This window comes from Oryctolagus cuniculus, chromosome 1 (genome assembly GCF_964237555.1).
Source record: "Oryctolagus cuniculus chromosome 1, mOryCun1.1, whole genome shotgun sequence".
NCBI classification, from domain to species: domain Eukaryota; kingdom Metazoa; phylum Chordata; class Mammalia; order Lagomorpha; family Leporidae; genus Oryctolagus; species Oryctolagus cuniculus.
Window position 1 is genome coordinate 199,827,289 of NC_091432.1, and position 15,880 is coordinate 199,843,168.

General features: G+C 57.1%; 1 protein-coding gene across 4 annotated transcripts in view; it reads right to left on the reverse strand.

Annotated features, from left to right (window-relative positions):
• Positions 1-15,444, reverse strand: part of PAX5 (paired box 5) — a 194,601-nt gene extending 179,157 nt beyond the window's left edge. For 2 of the 4 annotated variants that reach the window (XM_008265136.4, XM_070054521.1), the window contains exons 1-2: positions 14,952-15,444; positions 2,080-2,245 (exon numbers count right to left, since the gene is read on the reverse strand). In XM_008265136.4, the coding sequence (XP_008263358.2) occupies positions 2,080-2,245; positions 14,952-14,997 (212 nt within the window). In that variant the 5' untranslated portion in view covers positions 14,998-15,444. Of the gene's footprint in view, positions 1-2,079; positions 2,246-7,900; positions 9,006-14,951 lie in introns of those variants that run through there. The other 2 variants (XM_051844072.2, XM_070054522.1) reach the window with 1 other exon arrangement.
• Positions 15,445-15,880: the final 436 nt, after the last annotated feature.

The window sequence follows — 15,880 nt, forward strand, 5'->3', positions numbered from 1 at the left end:
GAGCTCTGCAGCCTGACTGCCCGTCTTCTGGAGTCGGTGATGGGGGCTCTGGCCACCCAGGGACTTTGCATGCCTGGCCATACAGCCTCTGAAAACCAAGGCCACCACATACCACATGCACTCACAATCTGTCACCTCGCATGTGCCCACTGCCGAATCCCCGTGTAACCAAAAAAAAAAAAAAATTTCTGCGGATAAACAGTCCTCCAGTTCAGAAATTCCCGGCCGCACTGTTTTAGGGCTGAACTTGTTTCTTAAAAGGCAGTTCTAATTAGAGTGACATTTTGTCCACTGTGGTTCTTAGTTATGAAAATAATGAGCTATGAAATTCCAATTTATTGTTGACAACTTAAACGGCCAGGCACCGGAGCGGCGCGTAACTTCCGCGTGCCACTCTACCTAGTGACAAATCTATTCTGGGCCGCGCGAGGCTGCCGGCTGGGCTGGGGAGGATCCTTGGCCCCCTGAGTCTCCGAGGGAGATATGGCGGGCTCCAGGGCCCCGTGACACCGGGACCCAGCACATGGACATCCCCTCTGAGACAGGCTCAGGACCCTGCCCTGAGAAGGTTTCAAATAGCAAGCAAAATGTCGGCTCCTTAAAAACAAAGGGAGGGCCTTCTTCCTCCTTCCCTCTCCCTCGGTACAATGAAGAGGCTGCGCGCAGAGCTGTCTGGGATGCATGCGGCTCTGGAGTCCAATCCTGAAACAGGCCAAACTGTTTCTTCCTCTCTCTCTCTCTCTCTATCTCTCCTCTCTTGTCTGCGTTTCTCTTTCAATTTCCATTTCTCTTGCCTTTTAAAAATCAGTCTCTGTTCTCATTAGTTTCTTACTCTCTGTCTTCAACCTTTCCTCTATTCTCACTCTCACCGCCCCCCACCAGCCAAAAGCCACCCCCTAACAAGAGCCCCCACACTGAACCCCTGGGTCCTCGCTGAGCGCTACACAGGAGTGGGGCCTCTGTGACCGGAGCGACCTGCGCCGGGCAAGACGGCGAGGAGTAAACACAGAGCTCCAGGTCCCCGAGGAGCTGGCCTGTCCCCTGGCCCTGCCACTTCTTCTGCTGGCCTCAGGCAAGGTTCCCCAAGGCTGTCAGAAACTGTTGCTCCCTTCCTCGGAGAGAACCGAAGGAAAACTGCAAGCAGAAAGTCGCGATGTCACTGACACACTTCGAGATGTTTATTTTCTATTCAGGCGTCTGTTCTCAAGCCACAATGCAAGCTCCTGGACAAGGGTTCTTTTCTGACCCAGGGAACGACATAGCAGGGAGTGCCAAAGAGCCAAGCCCCGGGATGTTCCCGTCCGCCAACACAGAGCCTCTAACGACAAACCTGCGGCCTCATTTCCAGGGTGCAGAGAGACAGAGCCTTTTAAGATCCATCGCAGCCTGCGCAGTGAGTGGCTGCAGGAACCTGGGTGGTGGCTTTGCCCTCCTAGGTTTACTTCTCTTCTTACAAGGAGCTTCCCCGGACCACAGGGAGGCCACCGAGAAGACACACAGGGGCGATCTCGGGCCACACAGCCTGCAGCCACTCACAGGGTCAGGTGGCAGCTTTCAATGAGTTGGGGTATGGTTTTTCTCCTCTCTAACTGAATGCATCCTTAGGACGCTCATCCCCATGAACACAACAAAGCACGGAAAAGGGAAAACACTGTCACCCAACGCAAGGTGGACAACGCCCCAAGGCTGGAAGTGACAGCGGAGTTTGAAAAGTCAAACGTGCAAGCACCAAACTCTTACAACCAATAGATCTCCCACCCAGCCCTACCCAGGGTCCTAAGATGTATGGGGGAAAAGTCCCAAGAGCTTCTTTACTCTTGGGTTCTTTAGAATAATTCAGGAAACACGACGTCGTCCTCCCCGGCTCACTCGCCCTGTCTCACTTGCGCATCAGACAGGGCTTTCCCGGGCTCCTCTGAATCGGATGGCCTCAGAGGGCCTGTGGGACTGCTGTGCGCATCCACAGAGCAGAAGGCGGCCACAACTCTCACTGTGACACCGGCACACTGGGCAGCCGCTGGGTCACGTTTCAGGTCTTTATTTGAAAGATGAAGGGAAGCCTGGAGCTCCTGTCTTTACCTGCCAAGAATCTTGCTGACACAACCATGGCTGACCCGAAGCTGCCTGGAGATGTCGCAGGGCCTGACACCTTGATGAGCAAGTTCCACTATCCTTTGGCGGACTACATCCGGGAGTGGCCGTCCATTCACAAAAACCCCCCCAAGCTGATTCACTCCTCCATGTCCTGAAACAGATCAGAAACAAAAGACAGGGGAAGGGTGGTTAGAACCAGTCGCACCATGAAAGCGCCGCGTGAGCACCCAGAGCCCGGCAGGCTGGGGGTCTGGCCTACAGTCCGTGCAGACCACACCAGGACCCCAGATTGCTTTGCTAAATAAATCTCAGCCCTGGCCATCTGCAGCCAGTCAGTTGAGCTATTGATAGCAAGCATCCTCGTGCTACGTTTCCTTTCATTCCCAGCATTTTCCTTGTAATTATTTTTTCATAATGCAGTGTGTGAAAACCCCAATCTGTACTAAAAGGGCACAACTTACTACATGGCGCTGAGGTTGAAGGGAGATCTTCGGGAGAACTTATGTTTTAAAATGCATTAAATTTAAAGGAAAAAAAATGAAACTCTTTTCCTTTTAACAAATGTCTTTAAAAGTGTAAAGAACTAATCCACTAAACCTATATATCAGGGGGAAAAATTTTAATCAGCAGTCTAAGTTCAAGACTTTAAAAACAATCTTTTAACAGTGCCTGCAGAGCACTGAGACGAAACTCAACCACTGCCTTGATTTAAAAAAAAAAAAAAAGAAGAAGAAGAAGAAGAACCTTTCCTAGGAAGGTGAGGCTGACGTATAGACTTGACCATGCACCCTCCCAGAGCACACAAAAGAAATGGGGTCGTGGCATCTTCTACACAGCACATTCTGCTCCGCAGACTCCGAATTTGCTATAAAGGAGTTCCCCTGGAATTTTTGTAGCATTGTGCATCAGCAAGCAGCTTTAAGTTGGTTCTGGGAGAAATAAAGAAGCCAGTGAAAGCTTCTGAGTCCCAGGTTTTACAAGGGCTCTGCGATGGATCGTAAGTAAAGGGGACTGGGAATGTGCCCCCTCCACCCACTCGCTCCCTTGTCTTACATCACAGTCCATCTGGAGGGAAACAGGGACTCAAGTCAATTGAAGAGCCAAACCAGCAAACACAGAGCGATCCAATGTAGCAACATCATTGACCTTGTAGCTGTTAATCAGCCACTAACTGATGTCGCTGAGGATTGGAGCCAAAAGCCAAGTCCAAGCATTTACTGATGCTGCTGGCAGCTCAGAGGCCAAGGAGGGGCAAACCTCCTCCCCAAGCTGGGCCTGGACTGGCACTAGGCTGGACAGGGGAGCACAGGCACGCCAGAGGTCACACACATGTCCATACTCCAAGTCTAAAACATAAATTAGCCACCTCCTCTCAACCATTTCCTCCTCTCCAGGACTCAGTTTCGTGAACGACTGAAATTTTAGGCCACCCGGTGGCCTAAAAACCGGCCAAGCAACCCACTGAAGTTTCCCTTGGATATTGCCCAAGCTGTCCAGGCTCAGGCTTATTTCAAGGAAAAAACACAATCGTGTAGAACCCTGCATCCTCATTTCCAGTTCTAAGCCAAATTTCGCTGTGATTTCCAAAATGAGCTTTAATTGTTATACAACACCCCAGCCATAAGAAAAAAGGAAAACCACCCTGGACAGGATGTGCAGAAAGGAACACAATTGCACAGTTTACCTACAACAGAAAGACGGCAGCCTCCCTGGTCAAGAACCTTAGGATGGCTTTGTCTGGGGCTGGAAGCAGCCGGTGAAAAGGAGCTGTACAATCTTTCCAATGCAGTGGGGATTTAAGTAAAACAAAGTGAATTCAAAATCGACGTGAGCTCCCCTTGGAGGACAGAGAGCAGGACAAGGATGCTAAAACACAGAGCACACTTGTGATACGACCTGGGAGTGCAGGCACAGAGGCCCATCTGCAGTAGCCTGTTCCCTACAGCACCAGCAATTCAGACTTTCAGCCCAAAACACAGCAGCAACCTTCAGAGGATCTAAATTCCAAGAGCACTCGTGCAGGACATGTGTGAGCTTTGCGGGCTGTTTTGTATCTCGAGGGGGAAAAAAATTCCCAGGAGTCTCCTAGAGCCTGGTAGGTCTACAGACGATAGCAGGTTCCCAGACCCTCTACCCGGGACCACAAAGGCTGAGTTCCCGCAGCTCCTCCACAGTTAGCCACATCCCAGGATGACTCGGGAGGCTCTTATCTCCTTCAACTTCCTAGAAAGACCCCCAAACCCTCTTGGCCCTGTCTGCCTCATCACAGTCCTACCCAAAAGAGATCTTCAAAGGCGATGGGTGGAAGGTTTATGGCTGTGGTCTGAGGAAGGCTACTCAGCCTGGGATTAGGGAAAAAAGAGAAAGAGAGAGAGAGACAGAAGCCTGAAGTCAGAGAGAGGGGAGGCAAGACAGGGAAAGAAAAGAAGATAAGAGAGGTGTGTGGGGAAAGGTGCACAGTCTGGGAACTCAATGAGATGGAAGGGAGAAAGCCTGGGAGGGGAGCAGCAGGGTAAGCGGGCAGGGGGAAGCAGAAGGAATGGAGAAGCCAGAATTGACCACGAAAAGACAGGTGAGTGCGGCCCACAGCTGCAGGCAGGGAGGAGAGAAAACAGGAGGCCCAGGCAGGGGGCATCTGGAGCACAGAAGAGCCCTGTTTTGTGGGGCCCCCACTTCAGCTCTGTATCTCCTTGGAGAACCCAAGTCCCTGCCTCTCCCACCTACTCTAGGGAAAGCCCTGGGCTCAGCTATACTTTTCTGGGGAAGTAGAATTTAGAGTCTGATGCAGAGACAGATACAGACCATGAAACAGACACAGGAAACACAGACCAGTCCCCACAGGGCAGACTGGGTGGGGTTTGAAGGGGGATGGGAAGAAAGGTTGGATCCCAGATGCCCCTGGGACCTCTGGCTCTGGTCTGGAAGGGGCGGGGCCCACAATGCCCCTCAGGCTGCCTGTCAGTAGCCCTCCCACACCCCAAAGGCCACGGCTGGGCACGAAGTCCTGGGGAGAAAGAGTCTGCGGGTACAGCGGACGCAGACCGCTCCAGAACCTGCAGGGCATTGAAATTCCTCCTACTTACTGGCACCAGAGAGAAAAAATGAAGGGCACACAGGCATGCAAACAGCAGAACAGGCAAAGGGCAGGGGTGAATTCTCCCTAATGGGTACTCCCCGCCCAATAGGCAGGTGCTGACACACACGGAGAGTCAGCCCAGGGGCATAGATGGGGTTGGACCAGAGAGAGAGAGGACTTGAATGTGTGTGCATTCACCCACCACCCAGGTCCTTTCTGGGATGGGTGACCCTCCTGCTTCCATTCCTTGAAGCTTCTGAAGTCTCATGTTTATGCCTCTGTCAGGGAGAACCAAAAACTAGCTCCACCTTTCCCCACGTGAACTTCCTATTCGATCTTTTGTTTCTCTGACCTCAGCAGCATATTCTGTAAAATGGGTATAACTGAAGGTTTAAGGTCCAGTGTTTTGTAGCCAGTGTCAGATAGGACACATTGGCTACAAAAGTACTTTAAAGCTGATGAAAATAACTAGGGGAAGGGAAACACAAGTGGGGATGAAGGAAGGAAATTGTATTGAATAATGTATCTAAAATTATGGAGTGGGGACACCTCCAATCTCGATCTCCGGAGCCCATTTCCTGACAGTGTTTGCCCCTCCCTACTGACCTTATCCTGCACTAAACTGGCAGGGGGTGGGAGGAGGGACCCGCAAAGAGGACAGGAAGAAATTGACCAGATCCAGGAAGGAAGGTGAATAGGTGGGACTTGGACTGAGCCCCTAGTACCCCAACAACCTCCAGAGTCCAACATGCCCCTCCCATCTTCCTCGGCACCAAGTTGGCTTCTCAAAGCTGGCCCACATTGTGCAAGCAAACAGCTTTGGGCATTAGAACCATGGATAATTCCAGAGAAGCCAAAGTCTGGAAGGTTGGCGGGCTGGGGCCCAGCCCCCACTGCACTGCCGAGAGATTGGAAATGGGAGGAGTGAGCACTTCCCAAGGAGGGGGCAGATTGAAAGCTAGGACAAGGAGGCACAGACATTAGCAGTTGGCTAACCTACACCTGCTAGGAGCTGCCTTCTCTGTGCTGACACACAGCCGGCAGACCACAGGGGCTCATGCCATCTCCCCAGGGAAGGGGGCACGACCTCTGGGCCACCGGGCTCTAGGCAGAAGGAAGCAGCGGGGGTCTGCGGGTCCCCACCAGCAAGGAGAGAAGCTCAGGGGCTGTCCCTCCCCAGCTTGTCCCCCAGTGTGTCCTTGGCTGAGCCACGGGCTTGACCACCTCTCGGAGTACTGCCCCCAACCCGCTGGTTGTCGAGCTCACTCTGTTATCAAAGCCTCCCAGAGCCCAAGCAGGAAAAGACTGCGGACCGCGCTGGGGTCACCACAGACTGGAAATCTTTGGGCACAGGCCCCAAACCAGGAGTAATCAAGTAATCGTTTGGGCTGAGACCAGAGCAAGCGCTTCTCTGTGCAAATGTCCCCACTGGTTTGGGGAATGAACAGCGACTCAGGAAATTGACACAAAGAGAAACTGACCTGCCTGCAGCCTGCCCCAGCCACCCAACCCAGCCTTCCCCTGTCTGCCAGCCACTCAGCCCTCCCCTCCGTGGCAGACACTGACACACTCGCCCTGAAAGCTCGCCTTCTCTCCAGCCGGGTCTCGGCTGCCTTTGTTAAACAGGGGACCTCCGTATGGAGAAGCTGGATCCCCAGCTGTCTGAGGGGAACGGGGCTTGGAGAGGGCTCCCAGTCCCGTAGCAACTCCCTGCCCCGCAGCGAGCAGAGACCGTCGCCGGGCAGTGGACTAGAGGCTGCCAAAGCCCCGCGCCTTCCTCTGCCTGCTCAGCAGCGAGCCGAAGGGAAACTCGATTCGTTCCACTTGGAATTTCCTTAGAATCTCCGAGTCTAATCCGGCGTTAACTCACCGTGAGAGGAGCGCTCATCTCACGCGAGGCTGTGCTACAGTGAACTGGCAAGATCCCCCGAGTCAGGCAGCCAGGCCGGCCTTGCCCGGCACGGAAATGACCCTTCCCGTCTCCTACACAGGCAGTCTCAGAAGGAGGAGGGGGCGCCGGTATGGTGACTAATTGACTGCTTCTTTCTCTTTTCTTTCTTTCTTTCTTTCTTTTTTTTTTTTTAAGGGATAAGCCGGCCTGAGGCAGACGTCCTGCGGAGAAGGACCCAACGGGGTCTTTCAGGGTCTCTGTGTGAACTGGCTTAGCTCAGGGACTGTTCCTTCGTTGATTTTTCAAATTCCCCTCCTCAACACCCAGGGCACCTTCGCAGCCCTGGGCCTCTCGGCCTCTTCCTCCACACACAGAGGCACTGGTTAGAACACCACTTTCCCTCCAAGCGCCAGTCTCGATCAACCCGGTGGCTGGAAAAGGCGCCATCAGGGTTGGGATGTGGGACGCTGTCTGAGACTCAGGCTGACCTCTCCCTACAACTTCGCGCCCTCCAACTGGCCTTGCCGGGAGCCCTTTGCGAGTCCGAGCTGGGATTCTCCGGACGCGCTGAGATTTCGCGCCCCAAGTCCCCGGAAAGGCTGCGGCTAGTGACTACTGCTACGCGTTGCCGGAGGCGGGATTCCTGGACCAATGCTCAGGCCCCGGCGGCCAAGCGCGTTGTTCCACGTCCCCTGCCCGGGAACCCTGCACTTGGCAAAGTTGGCTGCGCGGCGACAGAGGTCCGGGGTCCGCCCGGCCTTAGCACCTGCCCCGCGGTCCTGCACCCCCAACCCGGTCCCGGCCGGAGAGTGAGAGAAGCGAGCTCGCCGCCTACTTACTATGCATGGATGCAAACGGGTCGTGCTTACAGTGTATTTCCATCGGGGCGCTCCAGACTGTAGGCCGGCCCACGCCGCCGCCTCCCGGCGCCAAGGGGCTGCCCAGGGCGGCGAAGGAGCCGCACCACCAGGCCGGGCACTGTGCGAGCTGGACTCCGAAAACACTGCCGGAGGTCGCCGAGAGCTGCGCGCCCAGGCGGGAACCCGCGCTAGCGCAGTCCGCCTGGGAGCTGGCGCCCAACTCTGCCTCGCCTCCCTCCCCGGCTGGCTCTCAGACGGCGGGGCCCGGCCCGGCCCGGGGTGGCTGCGGCCCAGGCGCGCGCGGCTTCGGGGGCATAGCGTAGGGGCCCACCTCCGGGAGGGCTAGGAGCCCCCGGCCCGGATCGCCGCGGCTCGGGGGAGGCCGCAGGAACGCACGGGCCTCGGCCGTTCCTGGGTGGCAGCGAGGCCGACGCGCTGCCAGGCTGGTCCCGCGGCCTCGCTGCCTCGAGGGTTCCTCTTCGACCCCTCGGTCTTCGCCAGATCGGTCCTCTCTCCGCTTTCTGAGTCTCTGGGCTCGGACTGGCCCCTCGCCCTCCGCGGCAGGCTCTCCGATGTCTCGGGCGAAGTTGCGAAGAACTTCCTCTCGGCCTCGTCGTGCCCGGCGGGTTTGAGGACGCTTCCGCTGCTGGCGTCCGGGCCGGGACGCCGGGGTCCCCGGAAGCTGGGTGCCCTCAAACCCTGGGACTCGCTGCCTTCAAAGTTCGCGCAGCCCCTGCAGCTCCCTCATCGCTGAGGCTAGGAACGGGCGCGACAGTGGCGGGCTCCTGCGCGCCTGGGGATCTGCCTCGCGCCCACCAACTCCACGAGACACGCTACCCTGTCTCAGGGGTCCGGCTAGACCGTCTTTGAGCTGCCTCTTCCGGGACGGCCGCCGCGCCTTCCCCAGGCGGGAAGCGAGGGACCGAGAGGAGAGCGGAGGGTCCCCGCCACCAAGGCCGCCAGGACTATAGGGCTGAGATCGAGCCGCTGCTTGCTTGCACTGGCCTCGCTGCCGCCGCCGCCGCCGGCGCTAGCCCTCCGCCTGCTCGGCGCGCACAGTGCGCCACCGCGCCGCCCCGGAGCCGCTTTCAGGACCCGCTGCGTGTGGACAGCGCCGCCCGGGGCTCAGCCTCCCTCCGGGCGGGGGCGGGGCGGGGGCTTACCTGCCAATCACGCTCCCCCAAGCCAATCAGAACGGCGGAAGCCCGGCCTGGCCCGAGACAGCGTTCCATTGGCTAAGCAACCCATGGGCTCCGCCTGATTAGCCGATACCTGAGCAATGGGAGAGAATAGGGGGCGGAGCCCCAGTGGCGGCGCCACGTTCATTGACAAACGCGCGCGGAGCGAAGGCCTAGTCGTGGATCGCGGATGGGGGAGGGGGATGGGACCTCGCAGTGCCCGCAAAGTCTAGCCGCCGGCCCTGCAGGGGCACGACCACCTGGCCGTGGCGCTGAGGTGCTGGGACGCCCTGAGGGACTGGGGGCAGCCAAGGTGGGGGTGAGGGTGGGAGAATGGTCTCCAGACGGAAAAAAAAAACACAGAAAAACTCATGTTAGGGAGAGCTCAGCAACGCAATAGAGATCAGGCCTTCAACTAGGTATGGGCAATCCCTGCCCTTTCTGACCTCCCACTTTCCTCATCTGTAAAATGGGCAGAGTTGGGTCAACTCGGCTTTGATGAAGGCCCCTTCCAGCAGAAGTACGTCTGGATTTTACCAAGAACTCACTAAAGAGCGCCGGGGCCTCCCCATCCTCCCCTCCCTCCCTCTACAGCAAGGTCCCCAGTGCTGCATGCACTCAGGGGAGACTCCTTAAAAACTGGTGCTGGGGGGGAGGGGGAAGGAGCTGAGGCTTTGAATCAGGTTGCCTAAGCTGCCACATGATTTGGGAGCTGGGGATGCACACATCTGAAGGCTTCTGTCAGCAGAAACAATTCCACATCCTGCACAAGTTCTCTTGGAAAACGAATGAGCCCAGTCGTGTCCAGTGCTAGAGTCCCTGAAACCCCTGAGTGGGTGGGTGCATTCCACCTATGAGGGTCTCACAAGCAGCCCGGGGCGGGGAGGGGAGGCTTCAATGCTGCAGCTTCCAGCTGTCAGGGAAACCTTCTCCCTCACAGGGAAGTTCCTGCCACTTCTGCGACAAAATGAATGGTTTCTAGCAGAACTTTCCCGAACTAGAAGGGGTCTAGCGAGTCTCAATTTCTCAGGGGGTAGAGGCTCTGGGACCACAAGCAAAGGAACCAGACCTTGAAAAGGAAACACGTGACAGCCATTCTTCACCCCAGAGGCTACAGTTCCGTGAGCCCTCTGCGTCCCGGGGGAGGATTCCTGGGCCCCAGCAGCTTGTAGGAGTGGTCTGGAGACTCACCATTTCTGTTTGTGAGGATCTTCCAGCATGAAGCATAAACCCGCCACAGTAAGGGCTCTCAGATGCCTGCTCCAGGCTTAGGCTTTAAGGGAGGCAGCGCACGCTAATTCTGGGAGGGGCCCAGCTCACCCTATTGCTTCATTGCTGTCCTCAGTTTCCCTCTCCCTAACACTGCTCCACTTCTCACACCTCTATCCTGGGTTAACCCCGGACCCACCTTCTGTCACTGTCCCAGGCCCAGCTGCCCCTGACCGGTAGACAAGTTTCCGGAGCTGACACTCGTCCCCACCCCCGCTTGGGCACAGCTGCAGAAAGCGGCCCCAGGCGGGCCTCTAGGGACACAGGAGGCTGCAGTGGGCGGGGCAGGGCGGGGGAGGGGTGGTTATCTTTCCTTTGTCCAGGACCCTGGATCTTCACCCTCTGCCCCCACCTTGGAACAGGAAGGTCACACCTGCACCAGGGACCAGGAACCAGGCTGGATTAGGGTTCCTGTGTTCACTTCACCAGGTGGCCCCAGTGGATCAGAAATGTCTAGAATTCCGAAACTGAGGTCCTAGTCCACGTGGGGGCTCTGCATTTCCCCTGGGAGTGCGGAGCTGGAGACTGAGGCTCGCTGAGGGACAAAGCTAGTGACACCCCCGCCCAGGCTCTCTCCTTGAGCTCAGGCTTGAGATTCTGGGGTCCAAAGCGCTAACCGGGCCCTGAAACTGTATTCTTTCCCCATTCTACAGATACATAGCCGGATACCCCGACCTATCCAAGGTCATACACACAGCCAGTCCAGGGGCTGGACACATCCCTTCCAGAAGCGCCACTGCAGAGCACTCTCGGGACCACAGGTGGGGGAGGAGGGTTGCTGTGAAATCAAGGAACCCGGCTGGAATAGGTCTGCGCAAGCCGACTTGCCTTCCCACACCAGCGCGGCTTGGACAGAATCCGCCGTGCACCGCCAGAGTGGATGTCACAGCACTACCAGAACAGGCGTGGCTCAGACTCGCCATCTCACACAGTAGGTGTTCGGCTCCCGGACGGCGTCCCGCGTTCCGCTGCGTGGCTCCCACGGGGCCAACCTGACCTCCCTCCCGCACCTCCCGCCGCTTAGGGAACCGGGACTTTCCCTCCGGGTGGGAGTTGTCCACGCCGCTCCAGTGGACTGGCCTCGCGGGACTTCCAGCCTCCAAAGGCGCGACCAGACCCAACAGCGTGGCCACCTAAGCCCAGCCTTACAGGCCACCAAATGGCGGCCCAGAGAGGTTAGGAGACTAGCCCAAGATTACACAGCGGTTCCATGGCGGAGGCGAGTTTCGGCGCCTCGGTCCTGCCTCCGTACGCCCACGAGCCGCAGCCCGAGCCCGGAAGACGGCGATCAGCAGGCGGCCGCTCTCGCCGCCGCGCCGAGTGCGGTTCAGCCTCGCAGTGTGCAACAGTTGCGTGGCTTCTTAGGCCTGTCCCCGTGCTGGGCGCTGAGGCCAGATGACTGGGAAAGGAAACTATCCCGGAAGAAACCCAGCGTATGCAAATCGAATTGCCTTTCAAAGTTTTGCTATTGAAAGAAAGCCCGCGGTGAACAGTGTTTGCGATGCCAGAGCACCTCCCGACAGCGCCCACCTCCGTCTCGGACCCCAAGCACACAGCCCCCGCCGGGCTTCCCCTTCCTCTCCTGCCCCCCCCCCCCCCATCGCACTGCGTTGCCGCTGAGCCAGGAGGCCCGGGCTCCTCTGGGTGCCCGGAGACTGAGACCAACTCCTGCAGCCCAGGGCCAGCCTATTTTCCTCCTCTTGCTGCCCTCAAAAGGAGGCCTCTAGGGCTCAGTTCCGGAAGGATGGGGATTGCACTAGTCCTTGGAGATCCCAACCAGGTGGGTTCTGTCTAACCCTTTAACTTCAAAAGCAACAAAGAGGCAAAGCAGCTGACCCCAGGTGACATGGCAAATGGGGGTCCAGCAGGTTCCTGGGCCTGGATCTGAAGATCTGCCCGGCCCAGGTCTGTTTGCAGGAGTCGTTGCCTTGGTCCAGGTTCTTTATCATTGCCAGCCTGCTCTGCAGACCAGAGGCAGAGAACTCTTCTCCCAGAGACTTACGACTGGGCAGCCCCTTCGTTCTCCCAGCCTCTGCCTCCCATTATCTAATGCAGAGACAGCCCCTGAGATACGGCCTCCCAAAGCTCTGTGAGATGAAGTTTGTGGACAGGGGAGTATTACCAACACTCCATCTGCGGCTCAGTCCACAGCTCTGGGACTCGATGCCCACGCCCAGTGGGAATGTGTCCAGCCCATCCAGGTCTCCCTGGCCTACGGTTTCAGGGGTACCCACCACAGGTAGCTTGCCCAATAGTAGTCCAACAGGGTACACACACACACACACACACACACACACGTCTACAGGGGGTGATCCAGCTCCTGTCCCAATAGAAATAAGAGCTCTAAGGGCAGAGAAGTCCTAACTCCTGCCTTAGGATTGCCAGGATGCCCCTGCCCCTCTCCAGACTTCTTTCTCTTTCCCATAATATGAGGAGGAGGTCCTTAAGTGGCTTCGTGTGAGTGGGGGGCGCTGACCTGCTCTGGTCTGAGGCTTACTGCCTGGAGGTCATATTCCCTCCCCACTGCAGAGTCAGGGAAACTGAGGTCAGGGGAAGGAGTGGAAAGGAGTTGTGAAGGAAGGAAAGGGAGATCCATTGGCCCAAGAAAGGCCTAAAAGTTGGAAGAGATGCCCTTCCAGGAACTGGCCCCGGCAGCCCTTTTGAGCACCAGCCTGGACACCTTTTTAACCCTTTCCTCTTCCCCAGCCTGGGTTGGGGCCTGTGCAGACAGGTGGAAGTGCAGTGTCACCTGAGCTTCTGCCCTTTCTCAGGCCAGGCGGCCCTGGCCCCAACCCCTGGTGAGAAGGAGGCGTGGCTCTCCAGATTTTAAGCTCTGGCCAGCCTAGTGCACCCCCCCAACCCCACCCAGTCCGGCTGCACAGAGGAATGAAATGCTTTATTGATTAAACGATTATTCAGGCGATTGAACTAATCAAAGAGCCCATCGACCGCCATGAATTACATTCTTCGTAGACAGCTTGTCCAGAGAGGCAGCCAGTGAGCTGCGCAGACCCATCGTCGCCTCTGACCCAGTCCACACACAGACTGAGCACCCAGTTCAGGTGCAGGGCTTCTAGGAGTCCCACCTCCTGAGGGGCCCGTGCCTCCAGAGCAGGGGAGTTGGGAGTCGACCATCGGGGAGATGGGGATGGAAGACGGAGTTCCTCCTTCCTGGCCCTTACCCCATCACTCTTCTGATTCCCCGGCCTTTAGCTCTCTGTCCTCACTTCTCTTCACTTACCATTTCAGAAACTCATCTATGCCCAAGGCATTGTCCTGAGTTTGGGGTCCAAGAGTACCCCTCTATTCTTTGAGCTTTATTTGGGACTGGAATGGAGGTATGAGCTCCCAGATGGCCCAGGAATTTTCTTACGTGCTGTGCGTGCGGCAGAGGGGACTGGCACAGTGGTCTGGTGAGTAGGAGAGGCTGCTGCAGCAATTATTCTCAGAGCAGAGGCCTACTATGCCTGCCCCCTCTTCTCAGCCATAAACACACCCTGACATCCACTGCCTGGGCCTTCAGGAGGCACCCCAGGCCCTGTGCCAGAAACACCTGTGTGCACATAGGCACTAGAACTGAAAGCCCAGGCCAGGCACCCATGTCCACCCACTTGTGCTCTCCTCCATTGGAGCGGCACCCACAGGATAAAACCTGAGCACGCAGTGAGTGCACACACACACACACACACACACTGGCGCTAGAGGCTTGACGAGGTGATGTAACTAGCGGGCTGGGGGTCTCTAGAAATGTCATCTCTAGCCCACAGGCTGCCTGCACTCATTTGCCAACATTGTGCCTGCCACCGGTGAGCTTCGTGTCCAAGCGGTGGGCTCCACGGTGCCCACACAGGGTGGCAGTGCACACTGCACACTGAGGGGATGCACACCCTGAATCACACTCGGCTCCGGGTGCAGTCTCCCCCAGAAGGAGACCTAGGCTTGACTGTGCACACCGCTAGACCCCCATAGGCTCTGACCCCCGAGACAGACACTTTGTGTACATTGGCATACACACTGGACAGCTGTTGACATCCACCGATACGGAAGTCAGAGCAATCCCCTCTTTCTTATTTCCTTAACCACTTGGGATATGACAGGTGAGTATAGGTCTCCAGAGCAGTAGATATGCACTCAGACATTTATCCAAATTATGTACATGACACGTTGTGGAAACTGAAAAATACACTCACACACACATGCAAGTCATAAACACACACCAATACACTCACAGGCATAATAATACACACAGACACACAAACTCTTGGACAGAAACTCAGACATTCTGAAAACACACAGGGAAAGACAAACCCAGTGTCACTCATGGACACGCTGAGCTCCTTATGTAAACACACACCCAAGCTTGCACTTCTCCAGACAGTAACAAACATTAAGGAAGACCCGTGGACACTTGGACTGATGCAGAAGCATGTGAACCGATTGGTGAAGACAAACAAACACGCTGCAGACAGCCAGGCCCTGCCACAATGCAGCCTACCCCCTCCTCCTCCGGGGTCGCCCTGTGCCGGGAGCAGCTCCCCACTGGGTCCCAGTTAGCAAGTGTGGAGCCCGCTTCGCGGTCCTACCTGTCCTGCCGGTCCGAGGAGTCGGGTAATTTTTCTCTAAATCCATTTTGATTTTTCAGGACTTGATGGAATGGACAGGGAAAAAAGTTTCCACTTTTTTTTTTTTTTTTGTGCCTCTCTCTCTCTCTCTCTTTTTTTTTTTTTTTTTTTTTTTTTTTTTTGGTGCCAGGGGCCGCTCACAGGTCGGAATAATTCAAGCCTTCCGCTCCCCCGCCGAGCTGGGGTAGCTGATCACTGAGCTGAAACTAAACGTTTTAGGTGGAAAAAAAGCGTCCGAAGGCACCGTGAAATGATTAAGGAACTAAAGAGCTTCTCGCCATGTGAGATCATGTCCTGTTCTCGCCAACATCACAAGATGTCCCCAGACACGCCGCGCCCCCAGCGCGCCGCCCCGCACTGCCGGCCCAAGAGCGGGGAAAGGGTGCCCGCGCTGCGCGGCCGGGCCTGCTCAGCGTGCCACAGACGGGGCGGGTCGGGCCGGGCCGGAGCAGAGCAGGAGGCCCGGAGAGCAGCAGTGCCGCCGCCGCGCCGCCCCGGACTTTTATAGGGGGTTGGGGGAGGGAAGGAAGGCTTCAGACTGCGCCGGGCGCTAGCCCGCGCGCCTACGGGAAGGGGCAGACCGAAGCCCAGCCCGGAGCCCGCGCCTCGAGGCCGCACCCTCTGTTAAGCTCCGCGTCGGGGGATCGCGGGCCTCTCCGCTGTTTGCGGGGCAGGCGACCCCTCCACGAGCAAGCCCCGCCGCACAGGTGGGCGCGGGCCGCGTTTTTGTTTTTCAAGAATTAAGCCGCGCTTCCCAGCAGGTGCCCTGCAAGGGGGTGCAAGGGCTGGCAGCGTCGCCAGACACACGGGACGGCCTAGTATCCTCAGATTCACCCCTAGGGCGGCGCCCGACCTCTGGGTTCCCAGCCACCCCACCCCCATTGGCCGCT